General features: G+C 45.1%; 1 protein-coding gene across 1 annotated transcript in view; it reads left to right on the forward strand.

Annotated features, from left to right (window-relative positions):
- Positions 1 to 5,095: 5,095 nt before the first annotated feature.
- celsr3 (cadherin, EGF LAG seven-pass G-type receptor 3) overlaps positions 5,096 to 13,942 on the forward strand; it is a 269,844-nt gene continuing 260,997 nt past the window's right edge. The window contains exon 1 of the mRNA XM_078210174.1: positions 5,096 to 5,319. Within this exon, the coding sequence (XP_078066300.1) occupies positions 5,096 to 5,319 (224 nt within the window). The remainder of the gene's footprint in view (positions 5,320 to 13,942) is intronic.

The raw sequence follows: 13,942 nt of genomic DNA on the forward strand, positions 1-13,942 counted from the left end.
AATTCTTCTTCTGTCCGATGTGCTTTTGCCAGGGCATGAAGGAGTAAGAAAGAAAAACTGATATTCATATTTTCCTATCTTGGCTTCAATGAAAGAAAATTGGGCACATTGGAACACGACTGCCTATTCGCTGCTGCTCATGACCAATTTCAGACTGAAGTTCTTTGTGCCTCCTAAATTAGAAATTCCAGAAACAACGTCCGATTCCTATTTTCTGCTCATGCATTCTGCATGCTTTTATATTTGTTTTTTTATATTTATTCATCCATTCGTGTCACATTCCTAAATCAGAGAAAATACTGGGTTGTGATGAACATAGAACATTACAGCGCAGTACAGGCCCTTCGGCCCTCGATGTTGCACCGACCAGTGAAACCAATCTAAAGCCCATCTAACCTACGCTATTCCAATATCATCCAATGAAGGATTTATACACCAAAACATGTCATAGAATCTCTATAGCACAGAAGGAGGCCATTCGGCTCATCGGGTCTGCACCGACCACAATCCGACCCAGGCCCTATTCCTGTAACCCCACACATTTACCCTGCTAATCCCCCCGACACTAAGGGTCAATTTAGCATGGCCAATCAACCTAACCCGCACATCTTTGGATGTCGCCTAGCTTTCTCTCTCTCTTTCTGATGCTGACTGACCTCCTGTACTTCACAGAATCCCTATCGTGTAGAAGAAGGCCCATCGAGCCTGCACTGACAACAATCCCACCCATACCCTATCCTCATAACACTCGTAACCCCATGTATTTACCCTGCTGAGGCAACTAAGGGGCAATTTAGCACGGCCAATCAACCCAGCCTGCACATCTTTGGACTGTGGGAGAAAACTGGAGCACCCGGAGGGAAACCAACGCAGACACAGGGAGAATGTGCAGACTCTGCACAATCACCCAAGGCCGGAATTGAACCTGGGTCCCTGATGCTGCGAGGCAGCAGTGCTAACCACTGTGCCACCGCACCACTCATTACCTTCTCAAGCATTTTCCATTTTTTTCTCACATTTCCAGAATTTGCAGTTTTCCTGAAAGAAAAAAATGTTGTACTTTTATCAAATCCATAAGAATGATCATTTCTGACTGGAAAGTGATGTGCATGCTCCCGATTCATCTTCCCTTCCATCAGTTCTGATCAATGGGGAACATCGGCCTTGGTTTCATCCTCAAGGCAGATGGTGGGAGTTGGGAAAATTCCCGGCCTGGCTTTCCCACCAATGGGAGGAGGAATTGCATTGTAAGAGGCAGGTGCAGGCTGGGGTTGGGCTAGCTGACCCGGGAAAAAGGCCAGAGGTACCAACAATGGCTGCCGGGTGCCGAGGCAGACTGTTTTAAGAAGTCCTGCCTCAGTGCTGTAGGTCTGTGTCCCAATCAAAATAGAAACAGGCCCTCCAGCCCTCAAACCCCACACACATCCCATTCATGCCCCCAATGCCAAGGTATGTTCACCCCCCTCTCCTGCCAAACACCTTCTATGGCCCTCTACCCAGCCCCCCTGGCCACTCATGCCCCCTATGTCAAGCTGTAGTACTTCATGTCCGTTGGCCCACTCTACACAGTATAGACTCAATGAACCCTATAATAACAATGAGATGTGATTTAAAAGAACATTCATTCATAACTTTCCACAATATTAAAAAGTGTAAATAGCTGAAGCAGCAACAACTTGAAACCTCTTGACCTTATGTTAATGAACATTGGTGCAATTGACAGTAGAGATGAGAGACCAGAGCTGTCGAGAAATATTATGGTGCATAGTGAGTGAGTCAATGGGCATAGAAGTGCCACTGCTTGGCAAAGGGAGCATGAGAGGTGATCAGAGATGGATGGAGGGGCATAGCTTGGCATTGGGGACATTGATCCATGGGATTGGTGGAGGGGCATACCTTGGCATGGAGAACATGAGGAGAACCTTTGGAACTTGCATTTTAAAAGGTTCCCTCATACCAACAATGTTCATGACATCTCTGCGGTGCTATGAACCACGACTCATTGAAAACCTGGCCTGAGTCCATCAAAGCTGCGGAGGACTGGGACATACTTATCTCCGTAATGGAGACAGCCAGTTTGGGAATGCCGGGTGCGGGCATCTGACCCAAAGCAGCTCACTCCCATAAAAATAAAAGATTGGAAACCCCAAATCATGAAGGGGGATAGATAAGGTGAATAGTCAAGGTCTTTTCTCCAGGGTAGGGGAGTCCAAAACTAGAGGGCATAGGTTTAATGTGAAAGGGGAAAGATTTAAAAGGGATCTGAGGGGCAACTTCTTCACACAGAGGGTTGTGCGTATATGGAATGAGCTGCCAGAGGAGGTGGCAGAGGCGGGTACAATTACAACATTTAAAAGACATTTGAACAGGTACATGGATGGGAAAAGATTTAGAGGGATATGGACCAAACACAGGGAATTGGGACTAGTTCAGTTTAGGAAATCTGGTCGGCATAGCCGAGTTAGGCCGAAGGGCCTGTTTTCGTGCTGTATATCTGTATGACTATGATTCTCATAATCTGGTCCTGTGTGCCATTTGGTGAAAATCTGGCGCATTAACTCTGTTTCTCTCTCTCTCTCCACAGATGCTGCCTGACTACTGAGTATTTCCAGCATTTTACATCTTTAATTTATGTTGCATTAAGAACTGTGGTAACGGAGCAGACAGAGAGAGTAGAAGAGACTCTTTTGAGGAACCCAGAAAATGTGAAGTCGCGAGTACAAATTATGGCTATTAATTAGACTTTAGCAAAAAAAACACTGAATATCAAAGGTATTTTATTCTGAATGATTCACAAAAATTGCAAGCTCATCTTGCGTCATCTTTTAGCTTTTCTCTTCCTCTTTTGTCTGCGATTACCGTCTTCTTTCTTCTGGTTTCTATTCTTATCTTTGTTGATCTTTCATTTTCAATTCTCTTGCCTCTCTGTATTTCTTTTCTTTTTCTTTTAAACAGAAACATGCACCTCCCCCCAGCATTCTTCTCCAATTCCTTGTTGTTGTTGTCGCCGTGTTATTGTATTTCTCCTGTTTCGAAATGAAAAGACAGCAAAGGAGTTGAGGAAGCAGACTGCTCTTTAGCTTGCCGGTGGGAGGTGGCTCCTGTGTATTCTGCTAGCGGTGACAATAACACTGACTGTAATTCTTTTACTGGCACATTTCCTATTTAATCACTGAATCATTCTGCTATTTCCCAGCTAGGGCTGGTCCTTACCATCTGCCGGGGAGGGCAAGATGGGTTGGTGGGGGCGGGGAGGGGTGGGGGCGGGGAGGGGTGGGGGGGAGGGAGCAGGGTGGAAATTGCAGATACAGGGAAGGCTGCTGCCATGATTGAAACTGGCACGGATAATAAAAGGAGCTGAAGGTTAACTCTTGCTATGCTGGATGCAAGGGAGATGTCTCTTTATTTAAAGAGGCTGTGCAGTCAGACGCAGATGAACTCCTAACTCGTTCAGGTCAGGGTTTTCTTGAAACTGCGGCAATTTGTAAGTCTTTGTTCAAGCTCCGATTTTTGGACATGAAGTTGGCCATCAAATAGGTATAACGCCAAACACTGCAAAGTTATAAACTTTATGCAGCAAAAATTGGAATCCAAGTATCTGTTGCTGTTTTTCAGTAATGTGGGCATAGATTTTAGGGCCCTCGGGTGTTGGTGGGGGCAGTGGCTAAACAGAGATGGATGGGATCCAAAAATACTAGTGCCAGCCGTTTAATGGAAGTGCGATTGGGACTGGGAGGATAACCTGCTCCCACACGTGGGGTAGCCTTTTAGGCTTGTTAAAGTCCTTGTCAAGTGCAACTGATGATCTAAATGTCTCTGGCTCAATCCCAGGTTCTGGCACGAGCCCACTTGCTGGCTTTCTTTGCCATCTGATAATTGGCACTGCATTTGGGTAGCATGGTGGCACAGTGGTTAGCACTGCTGCGTCACAGCGCCAGGGACCCGGGTTCAATTCCTGGTTTGGGTCACTGTCTGTGCAGAGTTTGCACATTCTCCCCATGTCTGCGTGGGTTTCCTCCGAGCGTTCCGGTTTTCCCCCACACTCCAAAGGTGTGTAGGTTAGGTGCATTGGTCATGCTAAATTGCCCCTTAGTGTCCTGGGATATGTAGGTTAGAGTGAATAGTGGGGTAAGTATGTGGGTTACGGCCTAGGTGGGATTGTTGTCGGTGCAGACTCAATGGGCTGAATGGCCTCCTTCCGCACTGTAGGGATCCTATGTTAAAGGCGGCTGAAAAGAATTTTGCAGGCAGCCTCCAGTTTTCCACACCCGTGTAGGCCAGTTCAGGTGTCTGATCGCAGGCCGGGAGTCACTGCTCCAGGCAGGTCTGGAGGCCTACTCTGCCTGCCTGGGTGTGAGAGTATTTACGTGCTGTCCCATGAAGGGAATTTCCCCCACCCACCCTACGCCCCCCCTGCTCCCTGCACACCCACCACGCTGACCCCCACGGCAGTGTGGTCAGATGACCCAGGACCTCCAGGATTGTTACAGAAATATTAATATTTATTCAAGAGCATGGAGAAAAACGCAATGTGGAAGCCAAGTTTAAACACAGCCAGACTCCGTAATTTGCAAACTGCAGAGCTGGAACAGACAGTTTTCATGCAGCAGGGCCTTGGACAATCAACTTCCTGCTGAACCCAGACAGTCCTAGAACTACCTAGCCAGGTGTTAATGGCCACATTGATTCAGAATGAACCGTTGTTTAAACCTCCAATGTTCAACGAATGCTATGATGTGGAGATGCCGGCGTTGGACTGGGGTAAACACAGTAAGAAGTTTAACAACACCAGGTTAAAGTCCAACAGGTTTATTTGGTAGCAAAAGCCACAAGCTTTCAGAGCCTTAAGCTCCTTCTTCAGGTGAAAGGGGCACACAACAGCACTCACCTGAAGAGGGAGCTTAAGGCTCCGAAAGCTTGTGGCTTTTGCTACCAAATAAACCTGTTGGACTTTAACCTGGTGTTGTTAAACTTCTTACAAAGAATGCTACGCAGACTTGATGGCACCCAGCTCAGTGGAAGGTCAGAGGCATAGCACAACAAGGACTGCACTTGGCAGTTAAAGGTTCAAAACCATGTTCTGCGACTTCCAAATATGGAAAGCAGTCACCTCATTGGATCGCCCTACCGTCACCCAATGCTAATATTGGACACAGGCCACAAAAGGGCGCAAAGAGGGGATCAAAGGAACAACCTGGAGTCCCAGCTCTCTCTGCTTTTTCGCACCTTCTTCAATGGCGTCTCCAGAGAGCATCTTCAACTGGCAGCCGAGCAGCACCTTGTACTTCGTGGTGAGAATCATCAGACTGACCAGATGCGGTAGCCCACCCTGGTGAGACGACCTGAAGACTAGAACCAGCCCTGGATGAGGGGGAAGCCCAAATCGACAACTGCAGATCCTGAAGCACCAGCCAATCTCAAAGACTGAGGAACAGTCTGTCCCAACCTTATGGAAGAGGAATTACCAGTCTTCAGATATTACCAGTTTCAGATAAAGAGGTCAAATACAGCGAAGAGGAAATGTGGATAGGGTGTAGCGAATCCTCGGGAGCATGTGTCAGGAGTAGAAACCTAGTGTAGATTTGAGACTGTTTACTTAGAGATTTAATACTGTCCACTGAAGAGTCCTGTGAAGAGATTGAATATTGTTTTTCCATGAGAAAGTGTTCAATAAAGTTGTGTTGGACCTTCACCTGACTTTTGTCCCCTTTGTCTATCTCACTGCGTATTATTTCCAGCTTAAAATGACAGTTAAGGTTATGGAACTCCAGCTATAATTAGTGAAATGGAGCTACCACTGGAAACGGATGTTTTGGACACCCTGTTGTGTGCCCCTTTCAAACAGAGCTACACGTGGTATTTTCTTACATTTTCTCATTGAAATCTCTCCACACTTCACACCAGTCCCCAGTTGAGAGTACCTGGGCATCTCCATTATCCACCTCTGGGAGACTTGCACGAGTGACTGTAGACCACATTTCCACCGCTCATTATGCAGAAGCCATTGGGGCCTTGCTCAGTGTCTCATTATATGGGGATGTGTGAGTCTCTGAAAACTCTGTACAAGAGCAAAATGCTGCAGATCCTGGAAATCCGAAATAAAACTCGTACAGTATCGGCAAAGGCAGAAAGAAAATTAATGGCTGAAAATCTCCGTCCTCGATCGCGTCTGGGATTCTCCGGTGCCGTTGAAAGTGAATGGGGTTTTGGCTGAAACGACAAATTCTCTGTTCCCACTTGCAGTGGGTTGGCCACGGACAAGAGCGGAGAATCCCACTCAATGTTTCAGGGTGATGATCTGATATTGGTCCGAAACTTTGGACTGAATTTGTCGATAAAGCAGCCATCCTGCAGGCACCCAAAATGGGAGGCGAACCTGCTTTGGCGGGTGGCAGGACACAGTGTGGCCGATTAAGCATGAGCCACCAGTGCCACCATCCAATTAAGGACAATGGCCTGCCCCCCCCAAGAGATCCTGGTCCAATCAGAGGCTTTGCGGCCTTAGCAGTGCCACCACCAATGGCGGTGATTGCTGATGCTGCAAGTGCAGGGAGATGCCCACTCAGTGACTGGCACCCTCAGAGAGAGTTTGGGAGAAGCTGGAGCCAGGCTGGCGGGGTCTCTGTGATCAAGGATGGGGTGGCTGCGGAGCATTTGGCGGTGGATATCATTGCCACAGGGGACAGGCATTGCTGCTGAGGGGACCACCCCTCCCTCCATGTATGGGCCATGGAGTATGCATAAAATCCTAGTGGAAGGCTTTACCAGGTTTCATTGTGCGGTCTCCCCACTCAGCAGCTGGCCCTCTCGCCAAAGAGAAAATGTCCGCTGAGCTGGGTGGTGGGCGGCCTGTAATTGGCTACGTAAATAACTCGGTTGGCCACCCAGCACCCCAGCTGATCCAACAGATCTTCTGGATTCTTTCCCTCACCGCTTTTCCAACCCTCCTGCCTTTCTTTTAGGTGTCCTCATCACCAACAACCTGTCCTGGTACCCCCAAGCCGACACTGTAGTTAGGAAAGCCCATCAACACCTCTACTTTCTCAGAAGACTCAGGAAATTTGGCATGTCCGCTACGACTCTCACCAACTTTTACAGATGCACCATAGAAAGCATTCTTTCTGGTGTATCACAGCTTGGTATGGCTCCTGCTCTGCCCAAGACCGCAAGGAACTACAAAAGGTTGTAAATGTAGCCCAATCCATCATGCAAACCAGCCTCCCATCCATTGACTCTGTCTACACTTCCCGCTGCCTCGGCAAAACAGCCAGCATAATTAAGGACCCCATGCACCCCAAATATTCTCTCTTCCACCTTCTTCCATCAGGAAAAAGGTACAAAAGTCTGAGGTCACGTACTGATCGACTCAAGAACAGCTTCTTCCCTGCTGCTGTCAGACTTTTGAATGGACTTATCTTGCATTAAGTTGATCTTTCTCTATACCCTAGCTATGATTGTAACACTACATTCTGCAATCTCTTGTTTCCTTCTCTATGAACGGTATGCTTTGTCTGTATAGCATGCAAGAAACAATACTTTTCACTGCCGATACATGTGACAATAATAAATCAAATCAAATCAAATCAAAATCAAAATCCCAGCCCTTCGACAAAGGCCACAGACAATTCCGGCTGTTTACTCTGTTTTTCTCTCTCTACAGCCGCTGCCTGATCTGCCGAGCATTTCTGTTCATAGAACATAGAACATTACAGCACAGTACAAGCCCTTCAGCCCTTGATGTTGCGCCGACCAGTGAAACCAATCTAAAGCCCATCTAACCTACACTATTCCAATATCATCCATATGTTTAGCCAATAACCATTTGAATGCTCTTAATGTTGACGAGTCCACTACTGCTGCAGGCAGGGCATTCCACGCCCTTACTACTCTCTGAGTAAAGAACCTACCTCTAACATCTGTCCTATATCTCTCACCCCTCAATTTAAAGCTATGTCCCCTCGCATAATTCTGAGAATTCCGCTGCGTGGAAGCACCAACATTTTATCTTTCATCATTTTTACTGATGACTGGTGTTGTGACATTCATGTAGACAGGGGAGGCCCCAAGTGGTGATTCAGGGATTTGCACAGGAGTAGATTGCAGAGAGGTCATCCCGAGCTACCATCACATATGTTACTAATCACAAAGCAGTAGGTTTCTTGCAAGTACTTTTAATCAGAAATTGTGTGGTGTAAGGAACAAAACCTTGTGTGTGCGCTGGGCACCACAGGGGAGCAGAACAACAACATGAATGGACAGCTGTGTGTGTTTCTTAAAAATAAGATACAAATTTGTTCTTATATCACAGCTCATCCCCTCCAACCAATATTGGCAAAATGTTTTTAAGGTTATGGGGCATTTAGAAACATAGAAACTAGAAGCAGGAGTAGGCCATTCGGCCCTTTGAGCTTGCTCTGCCATTCATTTTAATCAAAGTTGATCATCGAATTCAATATTCTGATTCCCCCCTCCCCCCCATATCCCTTGATCCCTTTAAGCCCCAAGAGCTATATCTAATTTCTTCTTGAAATCAAACAACGTGTGTCTGCGTGGGTTTTCCTCTAGGTGCGCTGGTTTCCTCCCATTGTTCGGGGATGTGCGGGTTGGGTTGGTTGGCCATGCTAGATTGCCCCTTAGTGTCAGGGGGGCCAGCGGGGTGGATGCGTGGGGCTGCGGGGATGGGGGCTGGGTGGAGTTGTGGTCGGTGCAGACTCGGTGGGCCGGATGGCCTCCTTCTGCGATGTGGGGATTCTATGATTCTATGAAAGGGATGCTTATTGATTCTGGAGTGATCCTTATTGTTGTGGAAGCATTGTCCAGGAAGTACAAACCCTAAATCAACAGGTCAGAAGTTACATCTGGGAGAAAATAATGAGACAGTAATAATAACCGTTTCCTCCCACAGTCCAAAGATTAGATGAGTTGGATTAGCCATGGAAAATGTGTGGGGTTATAGGGATAGGGCTGAAAGAGGGCCTGGGTAAGATACTCTGTCAGAGAGTTGGTGCAGACTCTATTGGCTAAATGGCCTGCTTCTGCACTGTAGGGATTCTATGATTCTATAATGAGACAGTTGAACATCATCTGTGAGCACCAGTAGAGTTGACAAAAATTCAAAGTTTTAATGATGTCAAGAAGACAAATTAAAAAATAAAACTTACCTTGAACCCACCAGGGAAACTATCAGGAAACGACCACAGCAATTAAGAGTGCTCCAAGAGAGACAGAATACCTGTTCACCCCGGTTCAGACACTATTAGAAATGGCAAACCAGTATCCACAGCACCTAAAGGAGATTGTAAAGTGAAAAAAAAAGCCCTGAAAATAAGATATTAAAATCTGCCGCTCACAGCTCCCCACCACCACAAATAAACATTGAGAAACTTTAAAAGGATATTGTTGTTCTGCTGGACATTTTGTAACTGTTTGATTTTTACGGCGGCTTTTTTCTTAAATAGCATCTGCTTTACTCATTCATCACTCACAGCATGTCACAAAGATGATAGATTTTATTAGGTTTCACTGGACAACAGTGAAAGTGTCAAAGGAAACATTAGGAAGGTAGTATGGCATCCTGGGGGCATTTGTCCAACATATTTATAGATTTCTGTTGTTGAATTTATTTCAGTCTCTTAAGACAGAATGAAGCTTAATTGTAGATCCAACTATCTTTCTTCCCTCCTTTTTTCTTTCCCTTTTCTCTTCTCTTTCCCTGAAAGACGGCAAGTGGTCTTCCTTCTGGAATAAGTTGAGGGTGGATGTTGACAGGTTATTTTACCTCGGGGAGTCAGAACAGCTGAGACTGCTCCTTGTTTAACATCCATACACATGAACTTTCGAGCTAGAGGGGCGGCACGGTAGCACAGTGGTTAGCACTGCTGCTTCACAGCTCCAGGGTCCTGGGTTCGATTCCCGGCTCGGGTCACTGTCTGTGTGGAGTTTGCACATTCTCCTCGTGTCTGCGTGGGTTTCCTCCGGGTGCTCCGGTTTCCTCCCACAGTCCAAAGATGTGCAGGTTAGGTTGATTGGCCAGGTTAAAAATTGCCCCTTAGAGTCCTGTGATGCGTAGGTTAGAGGGATTAGCGGGTAAATATGTGGGTGTAGGGCCTGGGTGGGATTGTGATCGGTGCAGACTCGATGGGCCGAATGGCCTCCTTCTGCACTGTAGGGTTTCTATGATTCTATGAATAACAATAAGGAAAAGAACTTTGGCTGATTTCCTCCTTCCTAGTCAAGGGCACAGTGAGCTTATTGTACCATCCACACCAGTCTGTCTGATATCACGCAATTCAGTACAGAGGAGAGAACAGATTTGAGGTTATCTTTGTCTGTATGGCACAGTGACTGTGCACCAAAGCACTGGAGCATCAGAATTTTCTTTTAAAATGTGTCCTGTTATTTTAAAAATAAATAAGGGCAATTTGTGAGGGAATGAAAGCAGAGCTAGCTGAAGTGAACTGGCAAATGAACTTAAGGCATAGGTCAATGGAGGTTCAGTGGAAGGAGGCAGTGGCATAGTGATGTTGTCACTGGACTAATCCAGAGACCCAGGATAATGCTCAGGAAGAAATCCCACCGTGGCAAATGAAATTGGTCCTGCAGAAAGTGAGTCTGGGGAATTAATAATGGAAAATAAAGAGTTGGCATTGGTTTTCACTATAGCAGATACAAGTAACATCCCAGAAATAGCTGTAAATCAGGGAGGAACGCAGGAAAATTACAATCACTAGTGGTACTTAGCAAATTGTTGAAGCTGCAGGTCGACAAATCCCCAGGTCATGATGGACTTCATCCCTAGGGTCTTAAAATAAGTTGCCAGTGAGAGATTAATGCATTGGTTTTAATTTTCCAAAATTCCCTCGATTCAGGGGAGGTGCCATTGGATTGGAAAATAGTAAACTCCTTTATTGAAAAAAGGAAGGAACATCTGTCACAGGGTAAATGTTGGGAGTTATTATTAAAGATGTTATGGCAGGGCTCTTAGGAAAAAATCATGGTAATCAGGCAGAGTCAACATGGTTTTGTGAAAGGGAAATCATGTTTAACCAATTTATCGTAGTTCTTTGAAGGGGTCACACGTGCTGTGGATCAAAAGGGAACTGTTGGAGGTATTGTACTTAGATTTTCAAAATGCATTTAATGAAATTTAATAATTGAGTGGCATGCCTTATGAGGATAGGCTGAGGGAGCTCGGTCTTTTCTCCTTGGAGAGACGTAGGATGAGAGGAGACCTAATAGAGGTATATAAGATGTTGAGAGGCATAGATCAGGTGGACTCTCAGAGGCTTTTTCCCAGGGTGGAAATGGCTGCTACGAGAGGACACAGGTTTAAGGTGCTGGGGGGTAGTTACAGGGGAAATGTTAGGGGGAAGTTTTTCACACAGAGGGTGGTGGGCGAGTGGAATCGGCTGCCGTCAGTGGTGGTGGAGGCAAACTCAATAGGAATTTTAAGAGATTCCTGGATGAGTACATGGGACTTAATAGGATGGAGGGTTATAGGTAGGCCTAGAAGGTAGGGATATGTTCGGCACAACTTGTGGGGCCGAAGGGCCTGTTTTGTGCTGTAGTTTTTCTATGTTTCTATGTTTCTAACGTTTTGGCCTCAACTGCTTTCTGTATTAGTGAATTCCATACATTCTCCACCCTCTGGGCGAAGAAATTTCTCCTCACCTCAGTTCTAAAAGGTTTACCCCTAATCCTCAAACTATGACGCCTAGTTCTGGATTCCTCTACCATTGGGAACATTCTTTCTGAATCTATCCTGTCTAACCCTATTAGAATTTTATAAGTTTCTATGAGATTCCCTCTCACTCTTCTAAACTGCAGTGAATATAATCCTAACCGACTTAGTCTCTCCTCATATGACAGACCTGCCATCCCAGGAATCAGCCTGGTAAATCTTTGCTGTACTCCGTCTATAGCAAGGACATCCTTCCTCAGATAAGGACACCAAAACCGCACACAATACTCCAGGTATGGCCTCACTAACGCCCTATGCAATTGCAGCAAAATATCCCTATTCCTGTACTCAAATCCTCTTGCTATGAAGGCCAACATACCATTTGCCTGCTGTACCTGAGTGCTTACTTTCAGCGACTGATACACGAAAACTCCCAGGTCCCGCTGAGTGTCCACTCTCCCAATTTACACCCATTCAAGTAATAATCTGTCTTCCTATTATTGCTACCAAAGTGGATAACCTCAAATTTATCCACATGCAGATGCCCACACACTCAGCCTGGCCAAATCACTCTGAAGCATCTCTGCATCCTCCTCACAGCTCACCCTCCCACCCAACTTTGTATCATCTGCAAATTTGGAGATAATACATTCAGTTCCCTCTTCCAAATCATTAATATATAATGTGAACATTATAATGTGAACCCCACTAGTCACGGACTGCCAATCAGAAAAAGATCCATTTATGCCAATACTTTGCTTCCTATCTGCTAACCCGCTTTCTATTCATCTCAAGACATTACCTACAATCCCATGTGCTTTACCTTTACATAGTAGTCTATTGCATGAAACCTTGTCGAAAGCCTTCTGAAAGTCTAAATAAACCACATCCACTAGTTCTCCTTGGTCAACTCTACTAGTTACATCCTCAAAAAATTCCAATAGATTCGTCAAGCATGGTTTGTAAATCTATGCTGGCTTTATTTGATTATGGCGCTGCCTTCCAAATGCCGAGTTATGAAATCCTTGATAATAGACTCCAGCAACTTCCTCAGTACCGATGTTAGGCTCACTGGTCTATAGTTCCCTGTTTTCTCGCTACTTCCTTTTTTGAATAGCTACCCTCCAATCTGTAGGAACCATTCCAGAGTCCAAAGAATTTTGGAGAATAACCACCAATGGATTTACTATTTCCAGGGCCAGTTCCTTAAGTTCTCAAGGATGAAGATTATCAGGACCTAGAGATTTATCCATCTTCAATCCCATCAATTTCCCCAAAACCATTTCTCTACTGATGCTGATTTCCTTCAGCTCCTCATTAAAACACGTTTCTCCCAGTACATCTGGTACATTATTCATGGTAAGCAGGGTTTAATTAATATTAATTACATTTATATTTTGCTTGATAAATTTCACAGTTAAGAATGGTAATCTTAAAAAAAAATCCACCACAGGGAAGAAGGAGGGGACAATGAGTGAGGTGGAGAACAGCAACAGGCAATGAAGTGTCGGGAAGGGTAAAGAAATCGGAAAAGATAAGGAAATAGTGGAAGCAACGAGGTTGTATCAGAAATAGGGTCAAAATATGTTAATATCACAGGAAAAACCCTCTCCATTGCCTTTTGTCCAACCCAAACCAGAAAAGATCTTCCCCTACCAGAAAAATTGGATTTCCCCCATTTCCTGCTGATATCTTAAAATCCAATGCGGATATTATTGGAACTCTTTGAAGTGCAGCAAGTGCATAAATATGTGATGAACATGTTGAGGAGAAATGTTTTTTATCAGTTCACTTCATATTCAGTGTAGCTAATAGATATCTAGGAGTGGTTACAAGGCAGTAATATAATCACAAACTTATGATCATTTACATGTAAAATCAGAGGAGACCAGTTGATATTAATTGGTCCAGACAGTTGCATATTCCTCCACATCTTCATCTTGCCTGTCTTTTTCACTAGACACTCTCAGGTTCATTAGCTTTGCTTCACAAATACATTTTTTGTGTTTCTTTTTTTATTTTTCTTAGCATAACCTGGCACTTAGGAGTAATCTATCATTTTTCACAATTTTAAAACTGATTTGAATTCACAAGGAGTTTCCCCCTCACTTGCCTTCCAATTCAATTCCCTTCATTATTCCATCCATCTGCTTGTAAGATATTCCTCCTGCAATCTATTTCCTGTACCTCGGAGAACCTTTCTCACACATTTAAGATCGTCCTATTTCACATGTTGGCAAGGTCTCTCCGTCATTTACATGT

The sequence above is a fragment of the Mustelus asterias genome, chromosome 3 (genome assembly GCF_964213995.1).
Source record: "Mustelus asterias chromosome 3, sMusAst1.hap1.1, whole genome shotgun sequence".
NCBI lineage: Eukaryota > Metazoa > Chordata > Chondrichthyes > Carcharhiniformes > Triakidae > Mustelus > Mustelus asterias.